The sequence below is a fragment of the Aedes aegypti genome, chromosome 2 (genome assembly GCF_002204515.2).
Source record: "Aedes aegypti strain LVP_AGWG chromosome 2, AaegL5.0 Primary Assembly, whole genome shotgun sequence".
Lineage (NCBI taxonomy): Eukaryota > Metazoa > Arthropoda > Insecta > Diptera > Culicidae > Aedes > Aedes aegypti.
Genome location: NC_035108.1, coordinates 226039389 through 226058327, shown reverse-complemented (window position 1 = coordinate 226058327; position 18939 = coordinate 226039389). Strand labels below are relative to the sequence as shown.

At 38.8% G+C, this 18939-nt stretch overlaps 1 protein-coding gene across 2 annotated transcripts in view; it reads left to right on the top strand.

Moving 5' to 3' along the window:
• Positions 1–15097, top strand: part of LOC5574638 (apoptosis-stimulating of p53 protein 2) — a 38242-nt gene extending 23145 nt beyond the window's left edge. For both annotated transcript variants that reach the window (XM_021844187.1, XM_021844186.1), the window contains exons 7-10: positions 4186–4268; positions 14312–14529; positions 14588–14790; positions 14931–15097. In XM_021844187.1, coding sequence (XP_021699879.1) covers positions 4186–4268; positions 14312–14529; positions 14588–14790; positions 14931–14975 — 549 coding nt within the window. In that variant the 3' untranslated portion in view covers positions 14976–15097. The remainder of the gene's footprint in view (positions 1–4185; positions 4269–14311; positions 14530–14587; positions 14791–14930) is intronic.
• Positions 15098–18939: the final 3842 nt, after the last annotated feature.

Below are 18939 nucleotides of genomic sequence, written 5' to 3'. Positions count from 1 at the left end.
AGCTTAGAGGAAAATGGAAGACCAAGCAGGAGAATTTGAAACCTGGGAATTTGGTGCTCGTTAAGAACGACAATAGCCCACCGTCAGCTTGGGAGCTGGCTCGCATCGTAGCTGTTCATCCGGATCAACAGGGGTTGGTTCGCAACGTCACTCTTCGCAGAGGCAAGTCGGAGTACCAGCGTTCCGTCCAGAAGCTATGCCCACTGCCTGATTGAGCCGTTGCCTCAAGGCGGGGTGGATGTTCATGATCATCAATGCGTCGACCCCTCGACGCGCCGCCACTCTACCACTTTTCTTTCTTTCCAATGATTAACACGAACAAAGCTCATGTAAACATTTTTATAAGAACAAAATTATTAAAAGTACAGTACATGGAACAAGTCGGTCGTGTTTTATTCTTTCTCCGTCGGAATCGTCCGAAAAAGTATTCGCGGAAGTATTACGGGCGTCCCGGAAGTTAGTTCCCGGTCCAAGTTTCTCCCTCCCTTTCGCTACGGTCCATTCCGGTAACAGAACCTCATGCAAAAAACGTGAGCTAAACAAATATTTTTGAAAATTTCCATTGCATTACCGAATATATAACCATTAGGGATTGTAATCCATTCAAAAAGAAATCTAAATGTATCAGATTTTACATCATATCATAACGATGTTCACCTTAAGGAAAAACCTCAAAACCTCCGAGCTAAAAGTTACGTTCAAACGTGGTTTTCTAAAATCTTAGTTTTCGTTGGCATTTTCAATTCAATTAACCTCCGTATCAACCCGAACACTCCGATTTATGTTCTAAATCGTCCGTGCGTGATAAAAATTCATTGATATTTGTTTTTCTCGGTAAAAGGCACGGTGTTCATTTTACCACCACTTCCTTTAATTTGTTACCTCACTTATTTTGCAAGAGATCATTATTAATGATGTTATATTTTTTAGTTTCAAATATTGCGGGGAAATTTAAAAATTTGGATTGCTTCGCGGGAATAACGCGCAGTGAGCAATCCCCGCAAAGAGGAAATGAAACACAGTAAGCATTGCAGTTTGAAGCAAAATTCAACTAATTGACAATTTGCACCAAACTTTATGTGAAGTGTGGAATGGAAATGAAGCATTCTCTAAGAGATTTTACAAAATTAAAACTTTTGATGGCTGTGAATCATGTTTTGTAGATGCTCGAATTTTGAAGAATACGGTCAGACATGTATACGGTTCGACATTGGTAACAATGTTCGAGATCAACGTAGTTAGAAACCGCACTTTACATGAGGAATTGTGTTCACTTTATCAGAACGGTACCCAAGGGCTCCTCCACGTACAATGTACAATGTACATGATTTCCATCCATGCGGTGTCAGTTAGCGTCTCACATGTAGCTGTATTCATAATTCAAACACTTTTATTCGAAGACTGACAAAAATGAGCGCTTTACTTTCTATTTTGCTACATTAAGGAAATTGAGCCTTAGGGCGTAATGGTGCATTTCATTTAAGGTTTCTAAATTATGGCCTAGTATCTTTCAGGCAAGGTTCATGTGAAAATCGAGGAATTCAACGAAATCCGTTGAAATCATACATTTCACGGTGACAGCAGACGCAACATAAACAGCGTCAAAGTCATCGGTGACTATGATAGTTTTGGAGGAAAATTTTGGTGATCAAAACTCTGGATTTTCCAGGAATCAAAATTTTTCTTGCAACGCGTAATATTGTTTTTAAGATCAAAAAGAACCTTTGCAATCGTATTACAGCTGTATTTGGCATGTCAACAATTATTAATTTAAAGTAATTCTACTGAAAGAAAGTTAAAAATGCATAATTGTATCTAAAAGTTTTGAAAAACTTAAGTTTTTGAGAAAAAATAAACAGAGTAATGGCAATTTCTGCTTTATATCCTCCAAAGCTGTGTCCTAAACTGTGAAATATACTTAAATCTTAAAAATCTTTTTTATCTAAGAAATCGGTGATCTGTGACAAGACCAGGACAAAATCTATGTAATTACAGATAAATCTGTGTATGTGACATCACTGCTCGAACCAATGTTGTCGCAAAAAATTTGTTATTGTTTCGACGTTGACCGGTACAGAGCCGGAGTCGGGATTATCACAGAAAGCCGAATCACATAAGGCCAAAAGCATGCTAGCCTACCACAAAAGGCCGAATACACAGAAGGCCGAATCACAGAAGGCCGAATACACAGAAGGCCGAATCACAGAAGACCGAATCACAGAAGGCCGAATCACAGAAGGCCGAATCACAGAAGGCCGAATCACAGAAGGCCGAATCACAGAAAGCCGAATCACAAAAGGCCGAATTATAGTTGAAAGTTACAAACCTGAAAAATAAAGCTTGAATATGAAAAAATCGATTCCTTTTTAAATGCGGTCATGTCAGTAAACAGTGCAAAATTGAGGATAGAGGAACTGAGGCGGCAGAAGGCCGTCGAAGTCTCCGATATCTGAAGAGTATGCATAGCATCGAATCTCGGTGCCTTGCAAACAACAAATCCAGGCGTTGGCCCGGTAGAATGCAAACAAAGGATGTTTTTACACTCTTAGGGCCGACGAGCGACAGCGAGCTCATACAGCACGCGTTTGCCCGATATAATGCAAACATAGTCTTTTACGCAACAAGCAGGGGTTCATTCACAAATTTCATAACGGTAAAAATTGCCACTTTCGACAACCACTCACCCCCTCTAACCCTTTTGGTTGGAATATTTTACAAATTTTGTATGAGCCGTAACATCACAAAGACACCCATTCAGCGTGGTGAAGTTTGTTAATGAGCCCCAGGAGAATGATTGCTAAGCTTACTAAGAATACTTTTCTTAGTATATTTACCCTTCCAGTTGTTGCGAGGTTTCTCTACCTGTGTTTTGCAAAATACAACGCGCTACTACTGAAGTATGTGGTTAGATAGAAGAATGGTCCATTTATAGAAAATTACAGAGGTATTTTTTAGGTGACACATCCATAAGACACTAAGCATATTTCAGCTGGATGGACTCTTATTCAGCTAATAATATTACTTGGGTATCTTGTCCCGCCTTACCCTAGTTTGGATATGTTCAAAATATTGGATAAAATGTGCTGAATGTTTGTGGTTTACAATAAAATTGATTTTGAAATTTCGGCCTTTTATGATTCGTCCTTTTGTGATTCGGCCTTTTGTGATTCTACCTTTTGTGATTAGGCCTTCTGTGATTCTGCCTTCTGTGATTCTGCCTTCTGTGATTCGGCCTTTGTATGTTTTAGTCTTTTGTGTTTTCGGTCTTTTGTGATGCGGCCTTTTGTGGTAGACCCGCCGGAGTCGGTCCAAATTTTCGTGTGAAGGATTTTTGTTCACAATAGCGCTCCGACGGCTCAAGCCTTACGTGCTACTCAGAAGAGTCCCTGGTACCCGAGTCTCCGACAAAGAGTTTCCGGGCTGTGGTAGGCCTCCAGTACCGATGGTATTCCGGCAGATGCCGAGGTCGGTACTGCGATTGCGGTGAAGAAAAACTGCTGGTTCACATACGCCCCGACAATCATTCGCTGGTGCTACACAACTAGTCTCCGGCGATTGACCTATCCTATTAACGCGGAGAAAGTTCTCTCGAAACCGTTATCTCGATGCTGACCCAATACCAGAGCATTAAGCTCAACGTGATTAAAATTTAGATGTCTAAACTGTAAATCTTATTCAAAAAGCTTTTCGAATTTAACCAACTGGTAAAGCCAATCATTTTCACGTGTATGGCACATTCTTTGCATACTTCAAGGCGTTTATGGCCTCTCCAAAGTCTGATTAAATTATTAGAAAGTACGCAATAAACGCCATGAAGTATGCAAAAAATGGGTTATACACTAGATATTGATGAATGACGATAAATCAATCAAATATAACAAATATTTTGAACTTCGTTATAATAAATACACATGTTTGAATCACAAGTCGTGATTAAATATATGAACAATCATTATCTCGATACCGCAGATCTCAAAATAAAAATAGTGACAGACTTGGTTGTCAACTAGCATTTTTCGGTCTGCGACAGCAAAATATATGCTTACCGCTTTATAATCAGGCTTCTTTTCTTCAGAAATAAATTAAATAAATTACATCTGTGTAACTGTTGGATATAATCTAAATTGAAACTATTTCCAGTTTTCGTTGACCTCAGTATTATTTTTTGATTTTTTTTTCTTTCAGGTACCAAATCCAAGTGCAGCGAACGACGAAGGGATTACTGCGCTACATAATGCCATTTGTGCTGGTCACGTGGAAATTGTAAAGTAAGTTTTTAATATATTTTTTTACAGTATCACTTTTGATTCACTTCGGCAGAGGGTTCTGAGCTCATATTTGGCCACAATTAGCATCGTATTGAAATGCTTCTTATTGCAAAGTTTCAGACAATTCGGCCGAGAAAACCCCTCATGCCAAAGTGAATCTTGGAAGTGCCCAAGTAACTCTGCACCCTACCATATTTAACAGCGGCATGGGCAACTGTAAACATTTTCTTTCGGACCAAATGCATTGATTTATGACATTTTACAGTACACATTACAAAAAAATCAACCACAATCTTGATCCAATTTACTCATTCTGATACTACGGTGCTATAAGAAACCACTATAGCCATGATTGGAATTTCTTCCCTGATGTCCAAAGATAGAAACATAATGATTGGGTAAGAAAGTCACCCTACTTCTAAGTTTCTAATTTTCCCGGGATTTTAACATATTTTATATTATACTTGACATTTGCATATTTTATGTTATACTCGTAAATTTGTATAATTATTGCTCTTTTTTCTAAGTAATTTATTAATGTTTTGTCTAAAAATATCTTTCGTTCGTTTTGGACAAAAAAAGTTTATAAAATTCATCAAAAGTCCATACAATAAAATTGAGAGTGAAGCTCATTCTTGAAAAATCATATAAAGGTAATATAAATACAATAAGAACCAACTAGAATCTTCCCTCACCATGGTTATGCGATCATGCCGCGATGGGAGGGCTTAATCCATTAGCCCATTAAATGGTAACCAAAGCCGTAACTTGTAGTGGTGGTATCACATTTTGGCATTTTTTGCTTAAAGCCGATGATGGATGAGAACATCCACCGATTCCGACGCCATTAAGCTCTACCACCTTGATCGAGCTTTGATCGGCAGTGCAGCGGGAATCATCGATGATTGCACCACTGATCGATGGTGTAACCCGGCACATCGACGGTCTGACCCTGATAGAGGAGCAAATGATTGGAATGTCCGAGCGTTTCGTCGTGAACCTGGTTGCGATAGCGTTGGACAGCCGAACCCGGATGGAGTGGGAATCCACGGTACCCCACAAGCAAATACCCACCTACAACAATACCATGGACTTCCTGAAGAAGCGTTGCGCAATCCTCGAGCGTTGTGAAGACGCAATCGAGAAGCCCATCGTGAAGCCGGTCCAAGCGAAGAGTTCCAGCCAACTGAAGACTTGTGCTACCACCGAGAGAGCAGAACCGACCTGCCAAGTGTGTGGCAGCGGAAGCTACCCGATATTCAAGTGCGACGCCCTCCGCAAGATGTCCGTTCCAGAACGAGAAGCCAAGGTAAGAGAGTTCATGTCTTGTTTTAATTGTTTGCGAACGGGTCATAGGAGTAGTGCGTGTAAATCCCTCTTTAATTGTTGGAAATGTGAAAGTCGACACCACACCCTTCTCCACCCTAACGAATCTATGTGTCGGATGCCGAAACCAAATCCCATCTAATACAGTCCACTTCTGCCGTCTATCCCACCAAGAAAGTAATCCACCATATGTGCAACAGTCTCTTGATGACCGCAATGGTTCAAGTGTTCGATGCCAATGGTGAACTTCAGCCTTGTCGAGTCTTCCTCGATAGTGGTTCCCAAGCAAACATAGTTTCACGCAAACTTGTCCAAACCCTGAAACTGCCTCGGCTCGCAACAAAGGTTGATATTGTTGGAGCCAACAACCAAAAATCATGCCTGTCAGAAGTAGCGAAGCTTAGAATCCAATCTCATTATTCCGACTACAGTGTGCAGTTAGAGTGTCTTGTTGCCGATCAAGTCACTGGCCCAAAATCGTCAGCTCCCATCGATATCAAATCATGGGACATTCCGCCCGGATTTGCCCTTGCCGATCCAAATTTCCACATTCCCGGTGAAATCGATCTCCTTATTGGCATTCAGCACTACTTCAAGCTGATGGTGCCAGGACAAATCAAACTCTCCGACGATCTTCCTATCCTCCAAGAAATCCGTTTTGGATGGGTGGTCGCTGGAGCTGTTAATTCTGCTCGTCCTCAGCAAGACAAGTACACAGTTGGTGTACAGTCGTTAACCGGTAAATAAGATCTCTCCTGTCAAAACTGTCTGCCCCTTCGTACAGTGTATAGTCCCACAGATGATATCTCCCTTGATCCGCCTGACATTCCGTCTTTCCCAAAACGATCGATCTCTCGAAAACAAAGCCCTGTATACCCGTTTGTTTCCTAAAACCTCGAAGATACCCAATTCAAGAAACAGATCCGTAAATCAACAAATCTTCAGAGTTGCCAGTTACCAGTCCAAGTAAATGAGCCCCTGAAATCGAAACAGTCACAAAATCCTCCAAGTCCTGAAACCCCACTTTACGATCTGTTGCTAGAATACCGAAGTCTTTGGTGCATTCCCGTTCTTCCCCCACTAACTCATACCGTAAATCTAGTTCGTCTACACTACTCCTTAACCAGAATCAAAAAGTTACAACCAACCCCACCGTAATCAATCCAGGTAAACGCAGTCCGCTTTCCGTTAACATCGTTAATGCAAGTGATTTCACTAATCTGTCAGATACCCAGTCAGTAACACTGCGGAACACGTTTTTGTCTCAAGCACTAAAATAACGTTATTCACTCAATTGAAAGTTGCTGAATCCATTGCCGTTTTTCTAAAATATCATAGCACGTCTAGTTTTTGAGATATTGGCTGTTGAAAATGCAAAAAGTGACTATTTTAGCCAACTTGCATGCAAGTTTGTCAGCTTGTAAGGCAATTTACTTGTTTAAATTACCACATAATTCAAACTTTATGTGTATAACAATAATTATCAACAAAGTTTATAATACTTTCGATGCGGAAAAGTTATTTTTTGATGTTTCAAAAAAGTTTTGTATTTTCCCATATAAGAGAAACGAAGAATTTTGTATGGAAACAGCAAGCATGTTGAAAAAATCGGTTTAATCTAAATTTAATCGCGCGATTTAGACCAAACTATGTCTAAAATGAAAGTTTAAGTACAAAATGACATGCTTGGTGGATAAGATCACAAAAAAGTTTGATAAATTATACTTTAAATTTTATGTAAACATCGATAAAACTAGTGTTTTATACAACTTTGGCGACCTGTAGCTAAAAATTGTGACGTGCTGGAACATTTCTGAAAATGGCATCAGATTCAGCAACCCCAAATCTACTCGAGACACATAATTTGATCCTTGAGACACGCAAAAATGTCATTTTTGTTACGCTGTGTAATGAATCCAAAATCACTGTAGAACCGATGCCCTCAAATCCGCCGATTGCACACTTTTCGCTGGCGGGAGAATGTTCACGCACAACGCGAACGGTGTGCAACGTTTGAACCCTGGCTTGTGCAGTCGTCGTTTTCACCCTGTTGTTGATCCTCTCTATGTATTTAATCTATTTCCCACCTATTCCCATTCATGTAAAACAGACCACCAAACTAACCTCGAGTCGCCGCGAGTATTTCGGCTACCACCACTAACAAACAACCTTTCCTACCTAAACATCAAACACAACAGTTCATGCAACCCGACCGACTAGCTTGAGCTCTCCATCATCACACCACCCGATGCACTGCCAACTGTCTTGCGCCGATTGGATGGCGCCTCTTCCAGTCACCATTCAGACAGTAGTACCAAGAAGAAAACGACCATTATAAATAGTGCACCCAAATGGAATATGAGTACTTTTCAAAAACTACCTCGTCACAATACTAATAAAAAGTAAGAGGTTGTTTCCGAGATACAACCGCCAAGTTGACGTTGGATAACGTTAGCTTCTTCTATTTCCTGGCTTGATACCGTCACGAACTTATGAAAGGTTTCTACGGATAAAAATCCAATATTTTATTTTTACTGTTTGTTGCATTTCATTCTGATCTATTATGGACATTGTGTGTTATTATTTGGTTGGTTCGGTTAACACTTCAACACCGACAGAATCGGTCGATGGAAGAAGAAGCATGAGCGGTAACCCTTGCTTCCCAAACAAATAGTTCGGTCGAACGATAGGTCCACGCATGATCCACTAAGATTAGTTGCTTTAGTGGGTTCCGAAGCCAGTTTGAGGTTGAGGTACTTCTCCATGAAGTCCGCGAGCTCCATGTTCTCCTCTTTACTCAAATCGATGTTAAAGTTGCTAGTCACGATGATTGGCATGATCTCTTTTTGATACTCGAAGAAGTTCCGCACCATGAAGAACTTATTCTGCTTCGTCGTGGTATCCGGGGAAAAGTAGAGCCAAATCTGCGATTCTAGAGCTCGGAGGTCATGGTCCTGCTGGCGTCGTCCTGCGAGTGGCCTAACTGAACGGTTTGTTTGAGGATACCATACATCAGGAAATTCCTTAGTAAATTGCATACATTTAGGCGTTTTCTGCGTTATTCTTGAAATTTAAACATTCATTGTTTCTATAAATATTGTATTGTTAAGAATTTGGCAAGCATATTCGGATTCAGGGAGCTCAAATTTATTATGTAAAGTTGTTTTGAAAACTAACAATAATGGCATTGACAAGTGATCAATATCACCCCGAAATGAGATCTCCCGATTTTTTGTTTTAGACATAGTATTTAGCACTAAAATTACATTTGTTAGAAAATTACACATGTTTTCCTGCATTCAGTAACTTGGTATTGTCAACATTATAGAAATCAGACAAGAAAAACCGTGAAAAGTGATCAATTTCACCCGAAATTACGGTATCAGTAAATTCCTTAGAAAATTGCCTAAATTTAAGCGTTTTCATCGCAATTCTTGAAATTATCTTCATAATATGATATTATTATATTGCATTATTAAGAATTTAGCAAGCATTTTCGGATTCAGGGAGCTCATATTTATTATATAGATTCGTTTAAAAATATAACAATAATCGCATTGACAAGTGATAGATCAGTCTATAGGCAAACAGAATATCCAATATTTAATCAAAAGAATATGGAACTCATCACTATTCTGCACATAATAGAGCTACACCCTTCTTTCGGTATAGTAGTTTCCAAATGTATAATTTCTCATGTATGTCCAATTTTTACCAAATATAGTGATGTATCCAGCTTTTCATCAATGTTCTAGGAAGGTGCATCATAGCTTACCTTTTGAGGCCACCCCGAATGGAATAAAGACGTTCGTAGTTTCATATTATACGTTTCCGATATAACTATTACGTAAATTCGGCAAAATAAAAACGTAATATTATGCACATTAAAATGATACGCCCTTCTTTACGTCAAGTTCAAAAAACAAACAAATGACTTGTTTAATTTTGCACAAAATAGTGATGCACCCTTCTTTTAGTCTTATCCTGTTAACGATATAGGCAAAATGTTCCGTAAGGATACCAAATGACAAGAAGGCATTTGACATGATTGATTAAATGATCAAGGACCATTTGACATCATGGTCATTTGGCCAATGACCATTTGACATCATGGTCATTTGGCCAATGACCATTTGGCATAACATGAAGAACATCCTTTTTGAAAAGAAGGAGCATAAGTATGGCTGGATGGCAAATGACTTCATACCAAATGCCCTTATGCTATATGGGCTCTCCATCGATATATTTTGCCTTCTTCTTTCTGGCGTTACGTCCTCACTGGGACAAAGCCTGCTTCTCAGATTAGTGTTCTTATGAGCACTTCCACAGTTATTAACTGAGAGCTTTCTTTGCCGATTGACCATTTTTGCATGTGTATATCGTGTGGCAGGTACGAAGATACTCTATGCCCAGGGAATCGAGAAAATTTCCTTTACGAAAAGATCCTCGACCAGCGGGATTCGAACCCACGACCCTCAGCATGGTCATGCTGAATAGCTGCGCGTTTACCGCTACGGCTGTCTGGGCCCCTATATATTTTGCCTATATAATTAATAAGATAAGACTGGAAGAAAGGTGCATCACTATATAGGCAAAAATAAACATATAGTTTGTATATTTTATGGGAATTTACTGAAAGAAGGGTGTATTATTATAATATGCAAAATAATCATGAATAAGGGGATTATGGGGCATAATGGACACATTAGGCAAATGCTTATTTTACATAGAATGGCAATTTTTCAGTTACTCTCGGCTGGTTTCCAAGTTCGTAATTAGTATGACGTGCTGGATCCATTCATGGTGAGAAAAAAAATCTTATTAAATGTCAGAAAAACGAGATAGAAAATTGGGTCCAAAACACGACTGATAAAAAGGTATCCGGGTAAAATGAACACTTTTGTGGAATTTAGTAAAAACTAAATTATTAATGGGTGTCAAAACGTACTGACATGTAAAAGTGCTTCCCACTTATCACATTAGCAAGAAGAAACTTCTCTAGGTTAGTTACTTTGCTCTAAAATTTAATTCTTCCACCGCTTTGCGTATGAACTAATTTTAGCTGAGAAAAAATATAGTAGAATTTCAGAGGACAAATGAAGCAAAGCATAAACTTGTATACCGTCAAAGAGTTCATATACAATACATATTTCGTACAGTTTATAAAATTTTGATGAAATATGCATATTCCCAGAGAATAAGGGGGTGTCCATTTCGCCCCGTGTGTTCATTATGCTTCTAATCCCCTACTTACTTATTTGTTTTGTCACATCAGACCTTAGCCTGTCACATAAATGACTCACGCAAACCAAAAATTAAAAAAAAAGTAAGAGGTTGTTTCCGAGATACAACCGCCAAGTTGACGTTGGATAACGTTAGCTTCTTCTATTTCCTGGCTTGATACCGTCACGAACTTATGAAAGGTTTCTACGGATAAAAATCCAATATTTTATTTTTACTGTTTGTTGCATTTCATTCTGATCTATTATGGACATTGTGTGTTATTATTTGGTTGGTTCGGTTAACACTTCAACACCGACAGAATCGGTCGATGGAAGAAGAAGCATGAGCGGTAACCCTTGCTTCCCAAACAAATAGTTCGGTCGAACGATAGGTCCACGCATGATCCACTAAGATTAGTTGCTTTAGTTTGTTCCGAAGCCAGTTTGAGGTTGAGGTACTTCTCCATGAAGTCCGCGAGCTCCATGTTCTCCTCTTTACTCAAATCGATGTTAAAGTTGCTAGTCACGATGATTGGCATGATCTCTTTTTGATACTCGAAGAAGTTCCGCACCATGAAGAACTTATTCTGCTTCGTCGTGGTATCCGGGGAAAAGTAGAGCCAAATCTGCGATTCTAGAGCTCGGAGATCATGGTCCTGCTGGCGTCGTCCTGCGAGTGGCCTAACTGAACGGTTTGTTTGAGGATACCATACATCAGGAAATTCCTTAGTAAATTGCATACATTTAGGCGTTTTCTGCGTTATTCTTGAAATTTAAACATTCATTGTTTCTATAAATATTGTATTGTTAAGAATTTGGCAAGCATATTCGGATTCAGGGAGCTCAAATTTATTATGTAAAGTTGTTTTGAAAACTAACAATAATGGCATTGACAAGTGATCAATATCACCCCGAAATGAGATCTCCCGATTTTTTGTTTTAGACATAGTATTTAGCACTAAAATTACATTTGTTAGAAAATTACACATGTTTTCCTGCATTCAGTAACTTGGTATTGTCAACATTATAGAAATCAGACAAGAAAAACCGTGAAAAGTGATCAATTTCACCCGAAATTACGGTATCAGTAAATTCCTTAGAAAATTGCCTAAATTTAAGCGTTTTCATCGCAATTCTTGAAATTATCTTCATAATATGATATTATTATATTGCATCATTAAGAATTTAGCAAGCATTTTCGGATTCAGGGAGCTCATATTTATTATATAGATTCGTTTAAAAATATAACAATAATCGCATTGACAAGTGATCTATTTTACCGTAATCCGGGGTAACATTGATCATTTTTTATAGTTTTTCTTAAATTTTTCATTTCACAATACAAATGTTACAAGTTTCATTTTTCTAAAACAAGTACTGGCACCCACCGCTCCGAGCTATGTACTTTATTTTGTTTTTCGAAAGATTTAAACATGTTTAAATAAATGTTTTAAGTGATTTTTTTATTCAGCTGATATGGGGTAACATTGATCACCCAAGTAAACAACGTTCGCTAATATTGGAAATGTCGTTACTTACTAAAATCAGGGCCCCTGAAGCCGAATATGAAGACCAAACTCTTACAAGTCATTTACTTTTTGAGTTATTTCAAAATGAAAAACATCTTGAACCGCGTAATACGCCTAAAAGTAGGCAATTTCCTAAGGAAATTCTACATTCGTAATAGTATTTAGTTAATGTTGCCTAAATGAATAAACTTATGAAAGATTTGACAACGGAATCGTTTTCGGCGATGCCATTTTTAGCAACACCCGCATTTTCCTTGATCACATCGTCTGCAGAACTCATGTGAGACATGAATTTTCGGTAGTGTCAGTGAAAATGATAGAAATCATTGTTTCAAAAAGTTGACAAATTTGCGCATGAACTAAACGCAATTTTGGCAAAAACCTTAATTATCATTAGCTTATGAATATACGAAAGAGAGGCACCATTCATGGTACGAAGATGCTTCATCAATAAATCTTTATTTGAACGTTTAACAAGATGAGTCATCCTGATCAATGTTACCCCGCTGATCAATGTTACCCCGGATTACGGTACCCCGAAATGGGATTCCCCGATTTTTCATTTAAAGGATGATTTTCAGCACTAAAAACACATTTGTTAGTAAATTTTGGCACATGAGCCAAAGAGGCTGACCGTCGTACTTGTTTTCCTGCATTCAGTTGTTTGACATTTTCAACATTATTGAAAACAGACAAGAAAAACCATGGAAAATGATCAATTTCACCCGAAATTAGGGTACAAAGACGTCAAAACCTTATAACAGCAAGAAAAATGTGCTTTTCTATGGAAAATAAGACATGCCTCGATATTTACCCATTTTTCAATAGTTTAGTCATGAAAATCAATAGTTTTCATTATTGGAATAGATTCGTAGAAACATTTCCAATCGATTGGTGTAAAAATCTTTAAAATCTATGCGGGCATTAGTAAGTTATTAACAGTCAAAATCTAACCACTTTTCGTGACGCGAGCGATTTTTCGTTTTTCGAAATTGTACCCCAGTATGTTGCCGTAAGACGTTATCTAACGTCAAAAAGGCTTCATGTGGGCGCCATTGCCTAGTCCATCTGAGTATTGGTCCTGGTAGAGGGAAAACTTGGAAAAAGTCAGACCGAGGGATCAGTCTGCGGTTCAGCCTTGACAAGTAAAGCTGTCAGGCTGCTCCAACTGAATACCACAAAAAAATAAGCACTTCGTATGATAATAGCACCGTGTATGAATCTTGAATCTGATTCATTTGCGAGTTATGAAAAGCATACGCATCGTATGAAATGTTTCTCAGCTAACTAGTGTTTGGAATTTGATCCGAATAAGCCGATCGAACCATATTCGGAGAGCGTAACAGCTCGCGAACCGTAACAGTTCGTGGCACATCGCAATCGGAGAGTCCAATGAATGTTGATATATTCTCTCTCTTGTATGGTATGTGGCGAGGGAGCGTTCAAGAGGAGCAACTCTCACAGACTACAACGGTATCGAGCCATTCGAGTGATTTAAGTTCTGCATAAAATTGGTAATAACTTTAATATTTTCTGGTAATGCAACCTTAAACCACTTTATTCTAATCTATATGATTATCCTTACACCTTACACTTGCAAACATAGCACAGAAAATGGGAAATATTCGCCTTTGTTTCTTGATCAGAATCAGAATGTATCAGCGAATGTTACAAGTGCTGACACACAGTGATCGGCGCTAAGCAGTGGGTGATGTGTGTCTGTCTGTTTTCCGCTCTTGGCACGTTACCTTCCACAAACGATAAATGTCATGCGTGTTGTGTGAATGCAGGCGGATAAATGGGATGAAATTATGGCTCGTGTATCAAAGGTCGTTAAATTTTCCAAAGCCTGCAGCTAACAAAATATTGTTTCATACGGAAGGTGTTATAAATGTTTCCTCAGTGTAGGATGCTCATCTTGCCTCATCTACACCTATATAATATTGCCACGTTTCTTTGCTTACAGATTTCTGGTAAATTTCGGTTGTGACGTCAATGCGCAGGATTCCGATGGGTGGACCCCATTACACTGCGCTGCCAGTTGCAACAATCTCTCGATGGTGAAATTCTTGGTTGAATCTGGGGCTTGTTTGTTTGCAGCAACCCTATCGGATCATGAAACACCCGCAGAAAAATGCGAAGAAGATGAAGAAGGCTTTGACGGCTGCTCGGAATATTTATACAGTATGAGGATAATGTTTTGCCAATTGATACGTAGATTTATAATAATTTATATTTTCAGGTATTCAAGAAAAACTTGGAATATTGAATAGCGGAGAAGTCTATGCAGTATTTTCATATGATGCTCAGCAACCAGATGAGTTGAGTTTTTCGGTAAACGATAAGCTTACCATAATACGTAAAGGAGATGAATCAGAACGAGAGTGGTGGTGGGCAAAAGATTGCAATGGATGCGAAGGATATATTCCCAGAAATTTATTAGGGGTAAAGTAGTAACCAAGACGTTAAAGATGCAAATCTGTTTCGTGCCAATTTCAAAACATAAGTTCAGTTTTTGAGTTTGGTTCGAATCTAAGATAATAGTATTCAATCAGCTACGCTAATCAAAAGTTTTCTCGTTTCAGTTTTATCCACGTGTAACACCATGTAGCGACAATTACATTGAATAGCACGAACATGAAGGAAAATATCAATATCGATCCATGTGAACGTATGTGTTTTAAAGATCCATAGAGCAAGTTGTTGAAAGATACAAACTACATGATCAAAATAAATATTTTGTAGCTCATAAGTGTTGCTTTATCAAAGGAAAGAAAGCCATTTTATAATCAAATTACGGATTTAACCTTTGCTAGAAGCCATAGAAGCACAACGCCGGACACATATTAACATTCAACGCTTTGTGGCATACAAGGAAAAAATATATATACCATAAAAATCGAAGATGGTAAACCAACTCTTACTGTGGTAGCGCGTGTAACCCAACTGCGCCTTCAAACGGGGTACCTACACTTTGGAATGTTGTGTATATTTTCGTAGCTCGGAATTCAAAATAATTTTATTTTTGGCTTAACACTTCAGTCGTCGCCCTGTTGTATTTTGTACAACACTGTTGAAAAAAACTCGCTTTTCGTTCACAACAGTAGCGTGGTGGTACTGACGGTGGCAAACCGCGCGACGACTGGAAGGTTAAACTTAAACACGTGTATAAGGCATATCCTTTTGAAACTTTTTTTGTATTTTTGAAAAATGTTTATTGTATTATTTATAACCTACAAATGCTTTTTTTTACAAGAGGGAAATCTGCAAACAGACTCCTGAGAAGGTAACTCAGGCAGTGTGGAGATGCAGCACCAACGACGACCCACTAAAATCAACCCATGCACTGTACTTGAGCAATTCTTGCTAAATTGCCCAAGTTGTGTACAGTGCATCGACATGAACCTTGGCCTCAGACCTTTATCTCCCCGGAAACACCTTACGGTATTTCTTCAGGGAGGGGCCAGTTTATATAGCACAACACATGTAGCAGAAGTAGCCTAGGCAAACTGCTTCTCCTAGCCGACTTAAACAATGTTACAAGGGATCAGCCTCTGCAGGGCTAATCCTCTGCAGCCAACTTTTGGTCGGCGCGTCATAGGCGTTGCAATTCTAACATAATGTGAGTGACAACCGTAGTTACTGTATGACAGCACTCGGTATCCGCACATATTCTCTCTATTATATTGTCGGGGGACGTATCCCCTCCGCATGTAGCGAGCATGCGATCTCTCACAACAATGAAACGGGGGCAATCGAATACGACATGCTCTGCTGTTCCCTCCACATCAGAACAACGCAGGAGATTTTGAGTGCCCAAACCTATGCAGGTTCCGCCTATGTCCTGACAGAAACTGAGTCAGGTGGAAGTTCACTTCCACATGGTTCCTTTTATTCCAATCTGACACATCTGGTTCAGCCGATGGGTCCATCTACCTTTAGTGGAGTTATCCCATTCCCGCTGTCAACCTCTGAGCGTTGTCTCTTTACACGCGTTGCAAACTCCTCTGGTACCTCTTTGGTTGAAACATTGAACATCTTCCTGGCTATGATGCACACGGCCTCTTTAGATTCCGTTCGGTATGCGCTTGCTACTCTTAACACTTCAGTCGTCGCGCTGTTGTATTTTGTACAACACCGGTGAAAAACCTCGCTTTAGGCCCCACCAAACCCCGCTTAGGATGTGACAGCTCATACAAAATTCATAAATTATCCATACAAAATGCGTTGTTATCCCGTCCAAAATGACCATTTTTGGCGTTATGAAATTTGTAAATAAACCCTTTTCATTCACTTGTGTAGAAGTTAAGTTTAGAAAGAAGTGCAGCAGAGTCTACACGGTTCGAAATAATGTTGTTTATAAAGAGAATCATTGCGAATTCCCGGCGTTGCTTAAGTGTTTCCAAGTTGATGAGCATGCAGCGTGCTTCATACGACGGAAGTGGCAGTACAGTCCAATTCAATTTCCGAAGGGCGTATAAAAGGAATTGCTTCTGTACTGATTCTATGCGTTCTTCGTGTACGACATGATACGGGTTCCATACTAGGTGACAGTATTCCAGAATTGGTCTTACATATGTAGTATACAATAGTTTAATAGTATATGGGTCTTGAAAATTGTTGCTGAACCTCTTAATGAAGCCAAGCATGCTGTTTGCTTTGTTTATTATGGAATTATAATGTTCTACAAAAGTGAGTTTAGAGTCTAGGATTACGCCCAAATCCCTTACAATTTTACACTTCTGCACTACTTGATTTCCTAAAAATACTTCAATTGGAGGTGTTACATATTTTCGACATAGGAGAAGGTATCGACCGTGATTGTTTTTAATTTTAATTGTTTTATGGCTTTAGCGGTCATGCGACTTAAAGCTAAAGGGAGTCTATAGTGAAAATTGAGCAAGCCATTTTAAAGTCAGTAAGCATCGAAGCGTCCTGTATTTTGCCTAGCTTCTCTACTGGAAAAGGGTTGGCTCAAAGCTTTGAGCTTTGCTACCAACACAGGCAAGGCACATATTTTCGACTAAATGCTATTGAATTACATTTTTTGATATTGAGCTGGAGTAGACTTTTTTTGCACCAAGTGAAGAATAAGTTAATGTCATTCTGGAATTCTTCTGCTTCGCTAGAATTACTTACTTCCATGAAGAGCTTCATGTCGTCTGCATATATAAGAAATTTTATTTTTCTAAGTAAAAAGGAAATGTCGTTTACATACAAAATAAAAAGAAGTGGGCCTAAATGAGAACCTTGGAGTACTCCAGAGGTTACAGAAATGGGTGCTGATAATTTATTTTGAAAGCACACTATTTGTTTCCGATGTGATAGATATGACTGGATCCAACTCAAGAGTCCAGGTTTCATTCCTATTTTTTGCAATTTGAAGATTAATAATGGTATGTCGATTCGGTCAAATGCCTTACTGAAGTCAGTGTAGAGGGCTTCTACGTGCTTGCCATTGTCCATTGCGTTGAGAATGAAAGATACAAATTCTAGCAGATTGGAACATGTTGAGCGGCCTTTAAAAAAGCCATGCTGCCTACAAGTAATTTGGTTTTTTACTTGCTGGAAAATTTTGTCGTTTACGAGAGATTCAAAGAGTTTGGGAATACAGGAGATAATGGCAATTCCGCGATAGTTCCGTATGTCAGATTTTGTACCTGATTTGAAAACAGGCACCAAATATGAGGATTTCCAAACATCTGGGAATTTTCCATTATTCAGAGACATGTTGAAAAGGCGTTCTAAGGGAAGGGTAAGTTCTTCTGAGAGATTTTTGAAGAACACGGGTGCAATGCCATCCGGTCCTGCTCCCTTAGTTGCGTCCAAGTTTTTTAGTGCCGACGAGATTTCTTGTTGTGATAGTTTTTCAATAAATATACTATTAGAAATTTCTGGGAAAAAGGAAAAGAAATTGCGGTCGCGGTCTTCTTCAGAGTAGGTGGTATACACTTCTTGGAAGAAATCTGCAAAGAGGTTGCAGATATCGGAAGAGTTTTCACCTACGTTTCCGTCAAAATGCATTCGCGAAGGGAAATTGCTACTTTTTAATTTTGTGTTTACATAGTTAAAAAAGTTTTTAGGACATGATTTGACTTCGGATTCGACCTTACGATTCTATTCTTCATGTGCGGAGTTAATGGCTGAGTTGAGTTGGTTACATATGTCATGATAATTTTGTAAGTTTCTTTTTTGTATAATTTATGCGCTTTCTGTTTCTTGTTCTTTAGGTTTTTCAGTTGTGGGCTAAACCACACCGGTAATTTGTTATTTTGTATACGTCTTTTTCTTCTTGTTGGCACAGTTTCATTAATTATTTGTTGAATAATTGAATGGAACTTGTCTACTTCGGTGTCGACATTTCCTTCAATACTTATAATATGTTGCCAATTAATTGTACATAGTCTACGTTTGGCTTCTTTGTAATTTGCTTTATTGTATTCCGGCACTTCCTCGTACTCCCAGTCGCTGGGGAGAGAAGTTTTATGTATGAAGATTGAGTATTCAATTGCTGTGTGAAATACTTCATTTTTCCATAGAGGTGATAATGATGTATACACACAGAAATCTTCAGTGCAATTTGTAAATAAGAGG